The sequence below is a fragment of the Dendropsophus ebraccatus genome, chromosome 15 (assembly GCF_027789765.1).
Source record: "Dendropsophus ebraccatus isolate aDenEbr1 chromosome 15, aDenEbr1.pat, whole genome shotgun sequence".
Taxonomy (NCBI): domain Eukaryota; kingdom Metazoa; phylum Chordata; class Amphibia; order Anura; family Hylidae; genus Dendropsophus; species Dendropsophus ebraccatus.
The window spans coordinates 35,957,528-35,970,547 of NC_091468.1; the positions used below are offsets into that span (position 1 = coordinate 35,957,528).

The following is a 13,020-nucleotide window of genomic DNA, read 5'->3' on the forward strand; positions in this document are numbered from 1 at the left end:
GGGGGGTTCAGGGGTCGGACCCCCTGCAAACTCCCATTTTTCTCCTATCCTGTCCTATCCTGTGGATAGGGGAAGAGTAAATTGTTCCCGAAAATACCCCTTTAGGGTGCCTTCACACCTACCGTATCACAGCAGAAAATGCGCTGCGTATCCGCAGCAGATTTAACTAAGTGAATGAACACAGCATTAAATACGCACTGTCAAATCCGCTGCGGATCCGCAGCAGATTTGTAAGTGCTGATTTGATGCTGTGTTCATTCATTTAGTTAAATCTGCTGCGGATTTTCTGCTGCGATACGGTAGGTGTGAAGGCACCCTTAATATTACATAAAATAGTAGCAACCAAAAATAAATCACTACATTTACTGATCCATGGCATCGCTTTAAGATTTTTTAGAACATATATTGTGCATAGTAAAAAATCTCCACCACTACTGTTCTGACAAAGCTTATATACGTTTCAATGCACCATGTTGTTCCCAGTAATAAGAAGAAATCATACGCCTGATGCATCTGCCATCTGCATGATTTTACTCTTCTGTCTTCAGTTTTTGGACGGTACTATTCAGTAAGTCCATGTTACCATCCCGAAGGCTCATACTGATGGTAAACTGCTTAGGCTTGATACTCAATCCATAATCACATTGTAGGTTCATACTTTCTCCCGGATTAGCGGTAAATGTACACTGATGAGCCAAAATGGAGGCAAAAAGAAACAGCTGCATTTTGGATAGTTCTTCCCCTATACATCTTCTCTTACCAACCGAGAAAATCAGCACCTTGCTCACCACGTCTTTATTGAGAAATCCCTTGTCATCCAGGAACCTCGACGGGTCAAATTCTTCCGGGTTTGACCATTTCGATGAATCGTGATTGGCCGACCACTGATTGACAAATACCACAGTGTTTTTGGGAATGGTGTAACCCATGAGGTTTGTGTCCTGTGTGGTTGCATGAGGAATGGTGACCGGGACAAAGCTACTAAAGCGCATGAGTTCATAAAGAAAGGCCATGATATACGGCAAACTGGACTGATCGTCCACACAGGGCAAGCGATCTCTTCCAATGACCTTATCCACTTCATACTGCATCTTCTTCTGTATCTCTGGGTATCTGTATAGGAGAATATAAACACAGGTTATCAATTAGATCCTTAGACCACAGATTAGACCACATAAATGTATATTTAGTTATCTTTATCATCTTTTTTTTTTTTTTTTTCTTAAAGCAGCAATGCTATGCCTGTCCTCAGTATATGAGTGGCACTACAACTTAAATAAACTGCCTGGTGCAATACCACACACAGACTGAGGACAAGAGTGGCACTGTTTCTACAAGAAAGCAGATTGTTTTTATAATCTTTTTAGTCAACATACTTTAAAAGTATCGGTCAACAAGCGACTGACTGTTTCCAGTAGCAGCTAGCAGGAAACTTAAATGCAGTTTGAAACATAGGATACATTGCAACCGAGAATTATGGCATTTAATGGTGATTGTCTCTATATTTGAAAGATAAATGTTCCCAATATGTTAACAAGCAGAGAAAACATTGCCCCACAGTCAGTACCCCTTTTAGTCGATAGTGCCACCCCCCACGCTTCTGTGCAGAACCCCTGTGTGGTTGCATTGGTTGCACTGTGCTTAGCAAATGACTCCATGTCTGCGCAAAATTTGATCTGGTGATATATCAGTAAATGTAGTCATTTAAAGGGGTATTCCGGGAAAAATTAACTTTACCTTATCTAAAGGACAGGGGGAAATTAGGAAATCGCTAGGGGTACGACCCATAGCTGTAAACCCTCTTATGTGCCCACATATGTCCTGCTCATTCCTTCATGCTCCCTGCAGTCTGTCAGCCCTTGTGTTTCCTATCCTCTCCATTCCTGCTGTAATGTGCCTGCACTTACATTCTGCTATACACACTGCTGCTATAATCTGCCTGCACTCACACTCAGCCATTCACACTGCTGTATAGAGAAGTTTCTGTCACTGTCCTCCTGCACAGCTCTGTGGTTCTCACCTCCTGATTGGTCCATGCTGAACACACACCCCTTCCCCATTGGTCCATGCTGAACACACACCCCTTCCCCATTGCAGTCATGTGACCACACAGACCTCTGACAGCAGCCCTGCTTCTCTATTCTAGCCTGTTGTACTACACTACTGCATTATGGGGATCTGCAGTTCCATCCTGTATCTACAAACTGCTGCTGTGTTTTTCAGGTTTTTGCACTTACTATACATTTTACACCACATGCTGATTGCCATACTGTACTGTAACATATATATATACACACACACACATATATATAGCTCTATCATCTTCCTCTTTAATTATAATTTATGATGGTGTTTATACGCCACTTATCTTTTGAACTCACCACTTGAAACGGACTCAGTAATACTGTGTTGTATAGCTGCATTAGCATGGGAAAATGTTCTGTGTAGTTTATCTGTTTCACAAGGTGTGTGGCTGGATTTCTTTGAACAGAAAGACACAAATAAAGACTTGCTCAGGCAGACCAGAAGTAATTCAGCCTCTGGCAGTAAAAATGCCACTTCCACTCTAAAGTCAACATAAAAGTTAAGTACTACATGTGCTTGTGTCATAGCACGCTTCCTGAGAGGGTGTGAAGTATACACAAGCCGTACAGAAGGTCTACCCATTCTCCCTTACTGTCATGCAATCTCTAACAGAAAACAGCCATACTCTGTCAATGAGTACCCGCTCCATATTATGTTATGGTTCAGATAGACCAGGCATTTTCTCAAATTCTTCTCTTTTTAGGATTTGCAAATTCCTTCAAGGTTCAAATATTGTACTTCAAGACGTCTGTATAACAAACTTGTATCCAGCCATTACTGACATGATATTTAAAAGGGGTTGTTCAACTTTTTTATATAAATCAACTGGTGCCAGAAAGTGCTAAAGATTTGTAATTTACTTCTATTAAAAAAAAAATCTTGTCTTCCAAGACTTAGCTGCTGTATGTCATGTATTCTCTCCAGTCTGACCCTGTGCTCTCTGCTGCCACCTCTGTCTGTAACAGAAACTGTCCGGATCAGTAGCAAATCCCCATGGAAAACCACTCCTGCTCACCAGACTGGAAAGAATACCACTTCCTGCATGACATACAGCAGCTGATAAGTACTGGAAGACTGAGATTTTTTAATAAGAAATTACAAATCTCTGGCACCAGTTGATTTGAAAGAAAAACTTTTTTGGGTGAACAACCTCTTTAAAATATATTAATAGTTACAATTCTTTACCTGGAACCAGTTGATTCTTCTGCTACCCAGAAACATGATTCAATGGTTAATAAGGTGGACAGTGTTCCTCCAGAAAGTGTGTTGTTTCCTCTGGATATAAGGAACAAAGAAACATACTCAAGCATTTTTATATTAGACTGATTGATAAGGGTATGTCCACCTCTTCTTGTCAGAGGAGTGTGGTGTAGGTAAGTATTCAGGGACACAATCAAAGCCTAGTCCTAAGTCCTAATCAAAGCCTAGTCCTAAGCTCAGCTTATGGGGAGAAGTTAAGCATGCATCCTATAGCTTCCTACCAGGACCAAAGAGGGCTTCTAGCTAGACATAGGCAGCTGCACCTCGCCATTGGGAATCGCAGTACCAGTGAGACAAGTAGATGTATTTTGCTCCCTTGAGCTCTGCTGTGAGTAAAACTACAAAACTATTTACCAAACAGATAATAAACCTGCCTGGGAAGAAGGCAAACAGGACTTGTGACAAGATCTAGAGTAAAGAAGAACAAACTCCTTGGACCAGCAAGAGCAGCATCCGACTGGTGAGCACATAGATGATAGCAGCACACTGGTTTGCACCTTTCCTGCTTTTACCTAGTTTTTTGCAGTTTAAGGAATGTGGGATTTCCCATGGAAGCCTTCCTGCCACTGTGACTGTTACGAACCCAAATGTTACGACCAAAGTGAGCACCAAAATCCTCACCATTTCTACTTGTTCTCCCTCCATTGTTCAATCTGTACCCCCTCTGGACTGTTGCAAATAGAATTTTCTGTTGACTGCAGTGACCAGTCTCTCATCTCTATAGTGGAATGATGTGAAGAGGACGGTGGTGCTTGAGGTGGCAGGTATCCAGGAAAACAGTAGACCAGACACTCAACAAGTAGTTCTGCTAATTTATTGTAGGGCAGTAGACATCAAGTACAGTAAGGACGTATTTCGGCCAGGTATGGCCTTCATCAGCTTAAGAAGTACTGTACCTGATGCTTATTACACTACAATAAATGAGCAGAACTACTTGGCGAGTGCCAGGTCTTCTCTGTTTTCCTCTGACCCCTGTAGTAGCATCCCTGTTGCAGCGTAAAATTATAGATTCTTAAATTCTGAAAAATTTGTAAGATTTCTAAATTCTTATCTTAGTAATTTGCAATAAAGGCTTCTGCCCTTGAGTAGAATCATAAAAAGTTGAAAAGGTGACAATACCAGAATTAAGTTCAGCTGACTTCTCTTCCCTCAGCGGCATTGCTTAAAGGTCCAATTGTTTAGGTGGCCCAAGCCCATCAATAAAGGTGATCTCGATGATCTGCCCTTTTTCACCGTGCCTTCACAATGCTCAGTTGTGTGCGTGTACACCCTATACCAGGGATGGGGAACCTTCTCTCTAGCTGTTGCAAAACTACAGTTTCCATTGTGCCTGGACAGCCAAGGTATGATGGGAATTGTAGTTTTGCAGCAGCTGTAAGGCCAAAGCTTCCCCATCCCTGTCCCTAGACTGCATATCAAAATAAGATTCTAATAATTATTTAAAGCAAATGTTTATATTAAAGATGAGTCCCCAGAACCCTAACATGTCACATCCCTTACATCCTGACTAACAGCCAAGGAATGGTGCTCAATGACAATATATGAGGTACCATAAGGACTGCAGAGTTCCAGCAGTAAAGTCAGGTCCGCAGTTTTTGTTCATTATCAGCAGAATTTTATTATTTCCATCTATGGACAATAATATCTTAATTCGATGGACCTGGATCTGACACCGAATCACCATAATTACGGATGGGAAAACGTGATACAAGTTTTGTCTATGTTGTCCATCTTAAAAGTTTTCTAGCCAGTATATACTGATCTAGCCTTATTTTGTATTATATTTTATTGAATATTAAGCTTTTAATTGGCAAATAGGTGATTGTTTATTTTGCTAATGCTTCCCGGGGTTAGAACATGAGCGTGCCCAGTCTGCAGTGAACTGTTTACCCTTGGATACAGCTCCTGGCACCTTTCCCAGACTTTGGCATTACTCAATATAATACTATAAGAACGATTCCATTCAGCGCGCCACAAGTCTCTAACCAATAGACAGTTCTAAATGCCGGTTCGGACCTCTGGGTTCCCAACTGACCAGGAGAATGAACTTACTGAGGTCCTTTCTTTTGTGTATTACCAGCACAACACAGGACTACAGTATCTTCTCATTCCCCTTTTCCCTGCTGTTTTGGTCTATCGGTGCTCTTGGTTCTGACCCTGCCTGGTCCAATAGCCTTTCGCCTGTTGCAGGTTTCTGGGTTTCCATATGACATTTTTCCTAGCATTATTAGTCTGTCCCTGGACTCTGCAGAGGCCATTCATCCATATGACAGCTCCATTTGAGTTTCTAGTTATTAGCTGTAACCCAGAAGCGCCACCACAGAGGGAATTAAGCATTACGTGTGGCTTATTAAAATTACCCACTTTGGGTGATTGATATATTCGAGACCCTCATCTAAGACCCACCTCTCAGAATTCCTTATCAGGTTATTTGAACATAGGTTTAGTAAGACAGACAGACCCTTTGAAATCCTGAACTGGAAAATTGAAGGGTTGGCCAAGTTATAGTAAAATTGTTCAGTGTACTCCCTGCACTTACTGACAGCAGCTCCCTGTGTACCTCATAGGGCTAAAATCAGACTCCGCTCCTCCAGGCTGTGCTGTCCTGCTCTGTGGTGAGTCTGTCCATAAGATGGCTGATATGGAGGAGCATGTGACCATCCCACTCCACCCAGTGGACACTGGGGGAGGGGCATGGTCACATGTTCCTCCATGTCAGCCATATGGGCAGAATCGACACAGAGCAGGACAGCCCAGCCTGGCATAGGAGAATCAGATTTTAGCTCTATGAGGTACACAGGGAGCTGCTGTCAGTATATACAGTGAGTACAGTTACTAATACTGTACACTGACCCATTTTACTATAAAGTGACCAACCCCTTTAAGTTAGACGTGATTTTGTTTTTTATGCATTAGGTCTCAATGTATAATATATATATACATATATACACACACACACACACATTAGGTCTGCTATATAAATGTCCAGTGCATAGTATATACCTACTGTAAACAGATTGGTCTGTAATATCATATAATATGTGCACTTTTACTTCAACTGAAAAGTATAATACCACTGGATCTCGTAGGATCACATGTGGATTTCCCTATAGTAGGTGGCAAAACAAAAACCGTGAAGCCATTATCCTGTAATAACATTTACAATATACAGTAAAATTCCTTTAATCTGACATTATCCTGACATGACAGAATCTGGATTACCAAATTGTCTGGATTATTGGCGAACCATAGAAAAGCATATAAAATGTAACTATAACAGTAGACAACTTTTATCAAGGCACTCCGCTACAATCCCAACATAATTTGGAAGAACCGAAACCATACGTCGGAACATGCTTCCACATATCTAGAGATCAGGTGTCCCACTGGCATGGAAGAAGAAAGCCAAAGGGAAACTGATCCCATTGTAGTGAATGGGTTGTTGAAATGCTAAAATGCTCGACTGGCCCCGCAGCCTTTTCCTATCAGTCTCTAAAACTTTTCTAGTAAAGAATGATGGAAAAAAAAAAAACTAATAAAAAAAATATAAATATATATTAGCCATAAATGATTAATGTTAGGCCACTATGAATGTCCAGCTTAGTGATGCTACACCCTTTTTTTTCTGTATCCTGCTATGCAAGCTGTCTTCATTGATGCTGGAAGCGGAACAGATACAACAGTGGAACGGATGACTGGATACTGGACGGACAGCACAGCCAACATATACAGCCTGGATTATGTGCTCCGGCTGGTTTGTACATTATGTACTACGTCTTTAGTGCCTAAATGAAGAGATGATTTAGCAGAACTTTTTGCCCTCCGCACTACCACATGATTTACATCCCTGACCTCTAACATGGTGATACTAAAAGCTTGGAAAAACTTTAAACAAAAAAATGTGTAATCTTAGTCATCTCGACTGGATTTCTTATCCAGGGTCACGTAAATTAAAGGGGTCATTTATCAAAGTAACCAGATACCAAAGCCTTTAACTTTCAGTTGTTTTACAGTCCCTGCTGAGTTTATAGTTAAACTTTTAGCATTGAACAATATCCATTATGCCAGTGCGACCCCCTTCCCCTCAGTCCATATTTACCTGTCAAGTCATTCTCCAGTTCTACAGCCCATAAACCATCTGTCCCAGCTGAGCAATGCTGGTGGCACATATCAGTATTTGCCTCTACCCACTTCTGCACTACACTGGATCCGCACTGGCTGAACCACACCACCTGCTGGTAATGGGGTGGCAGAGCAAACATTTTAGGGTGGTCAAGTCTTATATAAAGAGTACAGTAGGTATTCTCATGCGATATTATGGCAAGTACTTATGCAGTCTGACATCTAGAACAAGTGTTTTAATTTCTCCCATCTGGAGGCTTTTCCAGGCACCTGCTATGCAGGGAAGTGTAACAGTCTAATTCAGATAAAAATAACTGAATTGTAGTTTCACACACAGTAAGGGTCAGGTAAATAGTCATAACATGTGAGATATAACCATATTTTGCAATTAGTCAACACATACCTGGATCATTGGACCTATAAAATATTTAGACTATACGAAGGTAATGGTGGACCATGTAACCTTGGCAATTGTCTGCCTACAATACATCTCCAAAATACCCCAACTTTCACCAATCTTATAGAGATGAAAGTAACCTCTTCCAGGGGCCCAGTGAAGTTGTTAATATAGTAGCTTAGCCCCTGTGATAAGTAAAGGAGTCCAGAAAGGCTATGCTAACGCACTTGAAATTTAGTGGATGACCATCATTTAACTGCAAATAATGGCTGTTATTTCAAATAACTGTTTATAAATAACTAATTATTTGCCGTCAAATGGTGGCCATTCACTAAATTTCAAGTGTGTGAGCATAGCCTGTGTTTTCATTTCGCTCCTTGTTTTGGTTCCAAAATACTGAGCAAAAATACTGTGTGGGAACACATGGGACGCTGTTATATAAAAAGGTAAAATACAGTCATAATTTTGGGGTAAAAATACAGCCGTATTTTTAATATAATAATGAGCTTTATTGAAGTAAATAGAAAATTGGATGAGACTGCATACAATGAATAGAAACCCAGCAGTAATTGATTATGACTGTCCAAATAGCGAACATAAATGTACCACCTGCTTTTGCATAAAATCTTTTTAAAAACATTCCAATTGTTTACACATTGTTTAATTCTTGCGCGAAATTAGTCGTATTTAGCTTTTAATTTTATTGTGTGTGAACCTAAAAGTGACAATTTAAAACAGAATTCCAATTTTTAAATAAAATTAAGTACTTTTTAAATAATCATTCTGAATAGGGGAACTGAGTAGCTGGCACCATTGCTTTACAATATTGGGAACCTTTGTTCCAATCAGCCTAGGGAAATCTACATGGAGTTTGAACTAAATGTTTTCCATGTATGTGTGGGTGCCCGACAGGTACTCTAAGTTTTATACGCTATGTTTTTGCTGGGTTTCATCCAATATAGTGCACTGTATATTGTAAATAACTAGAAGGGGAGTTAATATTTCACTCCATGTGGCTCACATACAATCACCAAGTGTGTTCTTCAATGGACTGCAGTCAAGGGAATTCTGATAAAGCCTTGACTGCCGGCTATAATAAATTGAACACACTGTGTAAGCACAGCAAGTGGACCCAATAAAAATGATTGATAACACTGTGAAACACGCTATATACACACACACACACACACTCTATTCCGGCCGGGCCATAAACACAGCTATTTTATAGTCATCCTCTACAGTGAAAAGAGGAATATTGTGAGAGCCACAAATATTATATACAGACTGTCTGCTGGTGTGAAGTGGAACAAAACTGAAGCTTAGCTGGAGACCAGACGACATCTAGATAAAGTATAATTATTTAGAACATTCCTAATGCTGCGTTTACATGGATTGATAATTTGCCCAATCGAACGATTAACGATTTCGAAGTAACAATGTGTTTTTTATAACAATCAGCGCTTAGACAGAACATATCTATCATTTGGAAAATCCGTTATTGCGATCGTTTAAAGAATGCTTAAGCCCATCTCACACATAGGGTAAATCGGTGAAAGACTTTTTACGAGAAGCGATCTGCGAATTTTTGAGAACATGGTGAAAGATCAAAATGAACAATTCCTCGCTCGTCGCTTGATCGTTTGCTGTGTTTACACGGAACGATTATCGCTCAAACGCGATAGTTATCGCGAAAATTCGAATAATAATTGTTCTGTGTAGAAACAGCATTATTCTATTATTAATTAATTACTCTATGCGGTGTCCATAGCAATTATATTATGAGACCGCACAATGGTCAATGCCTAGCAGTAAAAAAGGGTTTTATGTAGATAGTTTTGTCTGTAGAAAATTAACCACTATGCAACTTTCTAATAGATTTGGGGGGAATTTTGCATATTTCCACTGAAAAGTTGCAAAAAAAAAAAAAAAAAAATTCAGTTTACAATGTGTTCATGAGATTTTTCATTCACATTTAGGCTGTTCTGTGTACTGATGTATTTTGGACGTATTTTTGAAGGTTTGGTTTTTTTTTGGCCGAAAAGTGATACACGGTATGACTATTCTAAAGTCTCTATCCTTTACCAGATTTTGGTGCAAAAGTGACGCATCTTACTGTAACCTAATAATCAGATAGCAATACAATTTTTTAAATAATCTTGACTGCAAGGTCTAGTACTAAACACACATAATGTATGCACTTTAATTGATATCACCCACTGCTTTCAGCTGAGAAGGTGATACAAGTGTGTCCAGTCTAGGCAATGCTCTGTGAGCTACACATATCAGCAGTGACTGCAAAAACCTCTGCTAGTTTACTGTAATGTAGCAGTCTACAGTCCAGGCTGTATAGCTTGCAGAGCATTGCATAAACCTGATCCAATACAGATGAGAGCAGCTCTTGCCTATTACAGGTTCACAGCAGTATTCCTATTCACTGGCATCAAACATCATGGAAATGCTGAGGATGAAACACAGAAGTGCATCAGGAAGTTGTAGAACTTATTATAGGACCATTAGGCAGTAACCTGGAAAACCCCCTTTAACAATGCTATTGTGGTCATATACTACCAACCCAATTCTAATAAACTATTAATATAGACAAGCTGAGGAAACCAAGAGCCAAGAGAGTAAGAATCATCCTCTCCTAATGTAACTGGAATTATAGAGTCAGAACAGTTTTTCCAAGCAACATAGCATCCAGCTGGTGAGCCCTGTATAGCATGGAAACCACATCCTACATCATTATTATATAGCCATAAAGAAGTGTAGCCCTGGAGCTAGCTGGGTGACAGCATCTCCTACCTGATGAGGAAGAACACCAGCCAGTGCAGGGCTGTGGACAGGGTATCTTGGCTGGCACCAAATATGTCGCACACTGTGGCAGGGATGTGCTCAGTTCCCAGCAGGTGAAGCCCTGCATAGCCATTCTTCACCTCTTCTTTCCTTTCCATTCTGTCTTGGCTGGAGATGAAGCTTTTCCCATTGCCTTCTCCTAGGATGTGGATGAAGGCATCCAGCATGTCTCTGGTGACTCCCCACACTGCAGTCTTCAGGTGCAGGGTAAACTTAGTGTGAACAAAGCTGTAGAATTCCTCATTGATCTGCTGGAAGTCACTGAATACTGTCCTGACTGGGTTGGGGAAGTGCTGGAGCCAGGGCATGACATCCACCAGGCTCCCTGCCCCCACAGTCCTGCTGAACTTATCATTGTTGCTGAGCAGAGCCTGGAACTCCAGGTCCATGTGGCTATAGCGCCTGCCAAAGCAGACTGCACACATGACATTGGCCACTGCCACCACCAGGTGCCTTCCAGGGGCAAAGTAGGTGCCCTCCTTCCCCATGGCAGAGAAGAGCTGGATCAGCTCCTGGGTCTCACTCAGGACATGCTGCCCCAGCCTCCTCTTAGTGTCCACATTGATGGTGGAGAAGGCTCTGACTGTGGACTGGGCCACCTTCCTATGAGCTTTCCACCTCTCATTGTAGGGGCCAAATGCAAGGCTCCTGCCCCCCGACACCACCTTAAAGGAGGCAAAACCTGGGCGCCCCGCAAAGTCTGCGCCTTTTTGCACCAGCGCCTGTCGGATGGCCCTGTCCCCATTCAGCACCACCACCTTCTGGCTCCCCAACTTGATCTGGAAAACCTCCCCATATTTTTTGGCCAGTTCTACAAAAGCCAAGTGGGGAGTGTTACCTAACTGCATGGCATTGCCAATGACTGGCCATGGGAAGGGGCCAGGGGGGTGATCTGCTTGGAGCCATCTGGGCAAGATCCATAGCTGAAGCCACTTAAAGATGTAGATGGCCACCAGGGCGCACAGGACTGACAGCAGGAGGCTGTACATGGAGGAAGGAGCGACCTCTTCTTGCATCTTCAGCATTGTAATGTTGTCCTAAAGTCATAGAGAAGAAGGAAAAGAGAAGGAGATGAATACCAGACCAGACTCCTTGCACTAATTCTTTTGCACAATCACAGAGCTGGTGGATAGATCCAGCACTATAGTAATAACGGTTTGTGCTACTATGTAACTCTAGTGTCTCTTCCTAAACTCACTTCTACCACCTAGGGATACTTTCCTAAAATGCAGGCACATGCTGGCTGACCACCTGGCATGCACACCTGCAGAGCCCAGGTGCTTCCAATCACCTATATACTGACTGCACCTATATTCCTTGCTATATCCCCACACCTGTCTGATCCTGAGCATCACTGGTGGTCCCACCTGGACCTTCACCCACCATAGATCTACCTGGGCTGGAGATGATGCATCCACCACAGAAGATTAAGCAGCTTCTGAAGATGGGACTTGTACTGTCTCCCCCCTGTTCTCATCCATCTTCTGGGTGTGGGATTAGGAGGATCCTGTCCTGATGCTGGTCCCACTTTGGGGAGTAGGTGAGACTTGCTCTCCAGGTCCTCAGCAGGACTTTTTATATGAAGCCCCCCTCTTGTCCTGCTGTGGGACTAGCTTCCTCCCTTTGGTTACCGCCCAGCTCCTCACCATTGGACTCTCAGCAATTACACCACTTATTGGAAAGCTGAACAGCTCCTGGATCACACTGATTTCCCTTCTTCCCTCCTCACTGAGAACTTAGTAGCTGACTTCATCCGGAAATCTTATTTGTAAGGGGCTGAAGGATCTTCTCATTTCAAGGCACCATTAACCCCTGCAGTGCTGCAGCAAGGTGAGTCTTCTGATAAGTAAGCCTTCATAGGGTTAAATGTGCATAGAGTGACTCTGCAGCATCTTGTTCTGCTTCCCCAGTGTGCAAGACTTCAGACTACTAGACTTGATTCCTTAGGTAATAATAATTTAGTATCTACAGTACAGTATCTGAAAGCCACATCTGACATGTAATCATGTTCTTGCAATGAAAGGATGATAGATTATGCTGAGTCTCTTAGTTGCACACATTTAGTAGCCACTAAATACTTGAGTGACAAATGACAAACTCATCTGTACTAGATCTGTGCAGAGCTGTCCAGTTTTCTATGATTTTGGTATCAGCTGGTCATACAGGAATTTAAGATTTAGTATAGATACCATATTGAAAAGTATTATAGGCAATAATGTGTACATTAACACTTAAATATTCTTCTTTTTCCTGATAATATGGTGCCAATACATATAAATAGGTTTATTCATTTATCTTTGTAT

The 13,020-nt window shown here is 41.6% G+C and overlaps 1 protein-coding gene across 1 annotated transcript; it reads right to left on the bottom strand.

Moving 5' to 3' along the window:
• Window positions 1–305: 305 nt before the first annotated feature.
• Window positions 306–12,320, bottom strand: CYP1B1 (cytochrome P450 family 1 subfamily B member 1). Its single transcript, XM_069954713.1, has 3 exons — window positions 12,112–12,320; window positions 10,667–11,754; window positions 306–1,113 (listed from the first exon to the last, which is right to left on the bottom strand). The coding sequence occupies exons 2-3, from the start codon at window positions 11,740–11,742 to the stop codon at window positions 531–533; spliced, it is 1,659 nt and encodes a 552-aa protein (XP_069810814.1). The 5' UTR covers window positions 11,743–11,754; window positions 12,112–12,320; the 3' UTR covers window positions 306–530.
• Window positions 12,321–13,020: the final 700 nt, after the last annotated feature.

Bases quoted from the DNA above. Each gene is read 5' to 3' on its own strand.
- CYP1B1 (XM_069954713.1), bottom strand. From the start codon at position 11,742: ATGCTGAAGATGCAAGAAGAGGTCGCTCCTTCCTCCATGTACAGCCTC. The intron at 1,114-10,666 runs GTAGGAGATGCT...TCTCCTATACAG, and splicing joins CTGGTGTTCTTCCTCATCAG to ATACCCAGAGATACAGAAGA.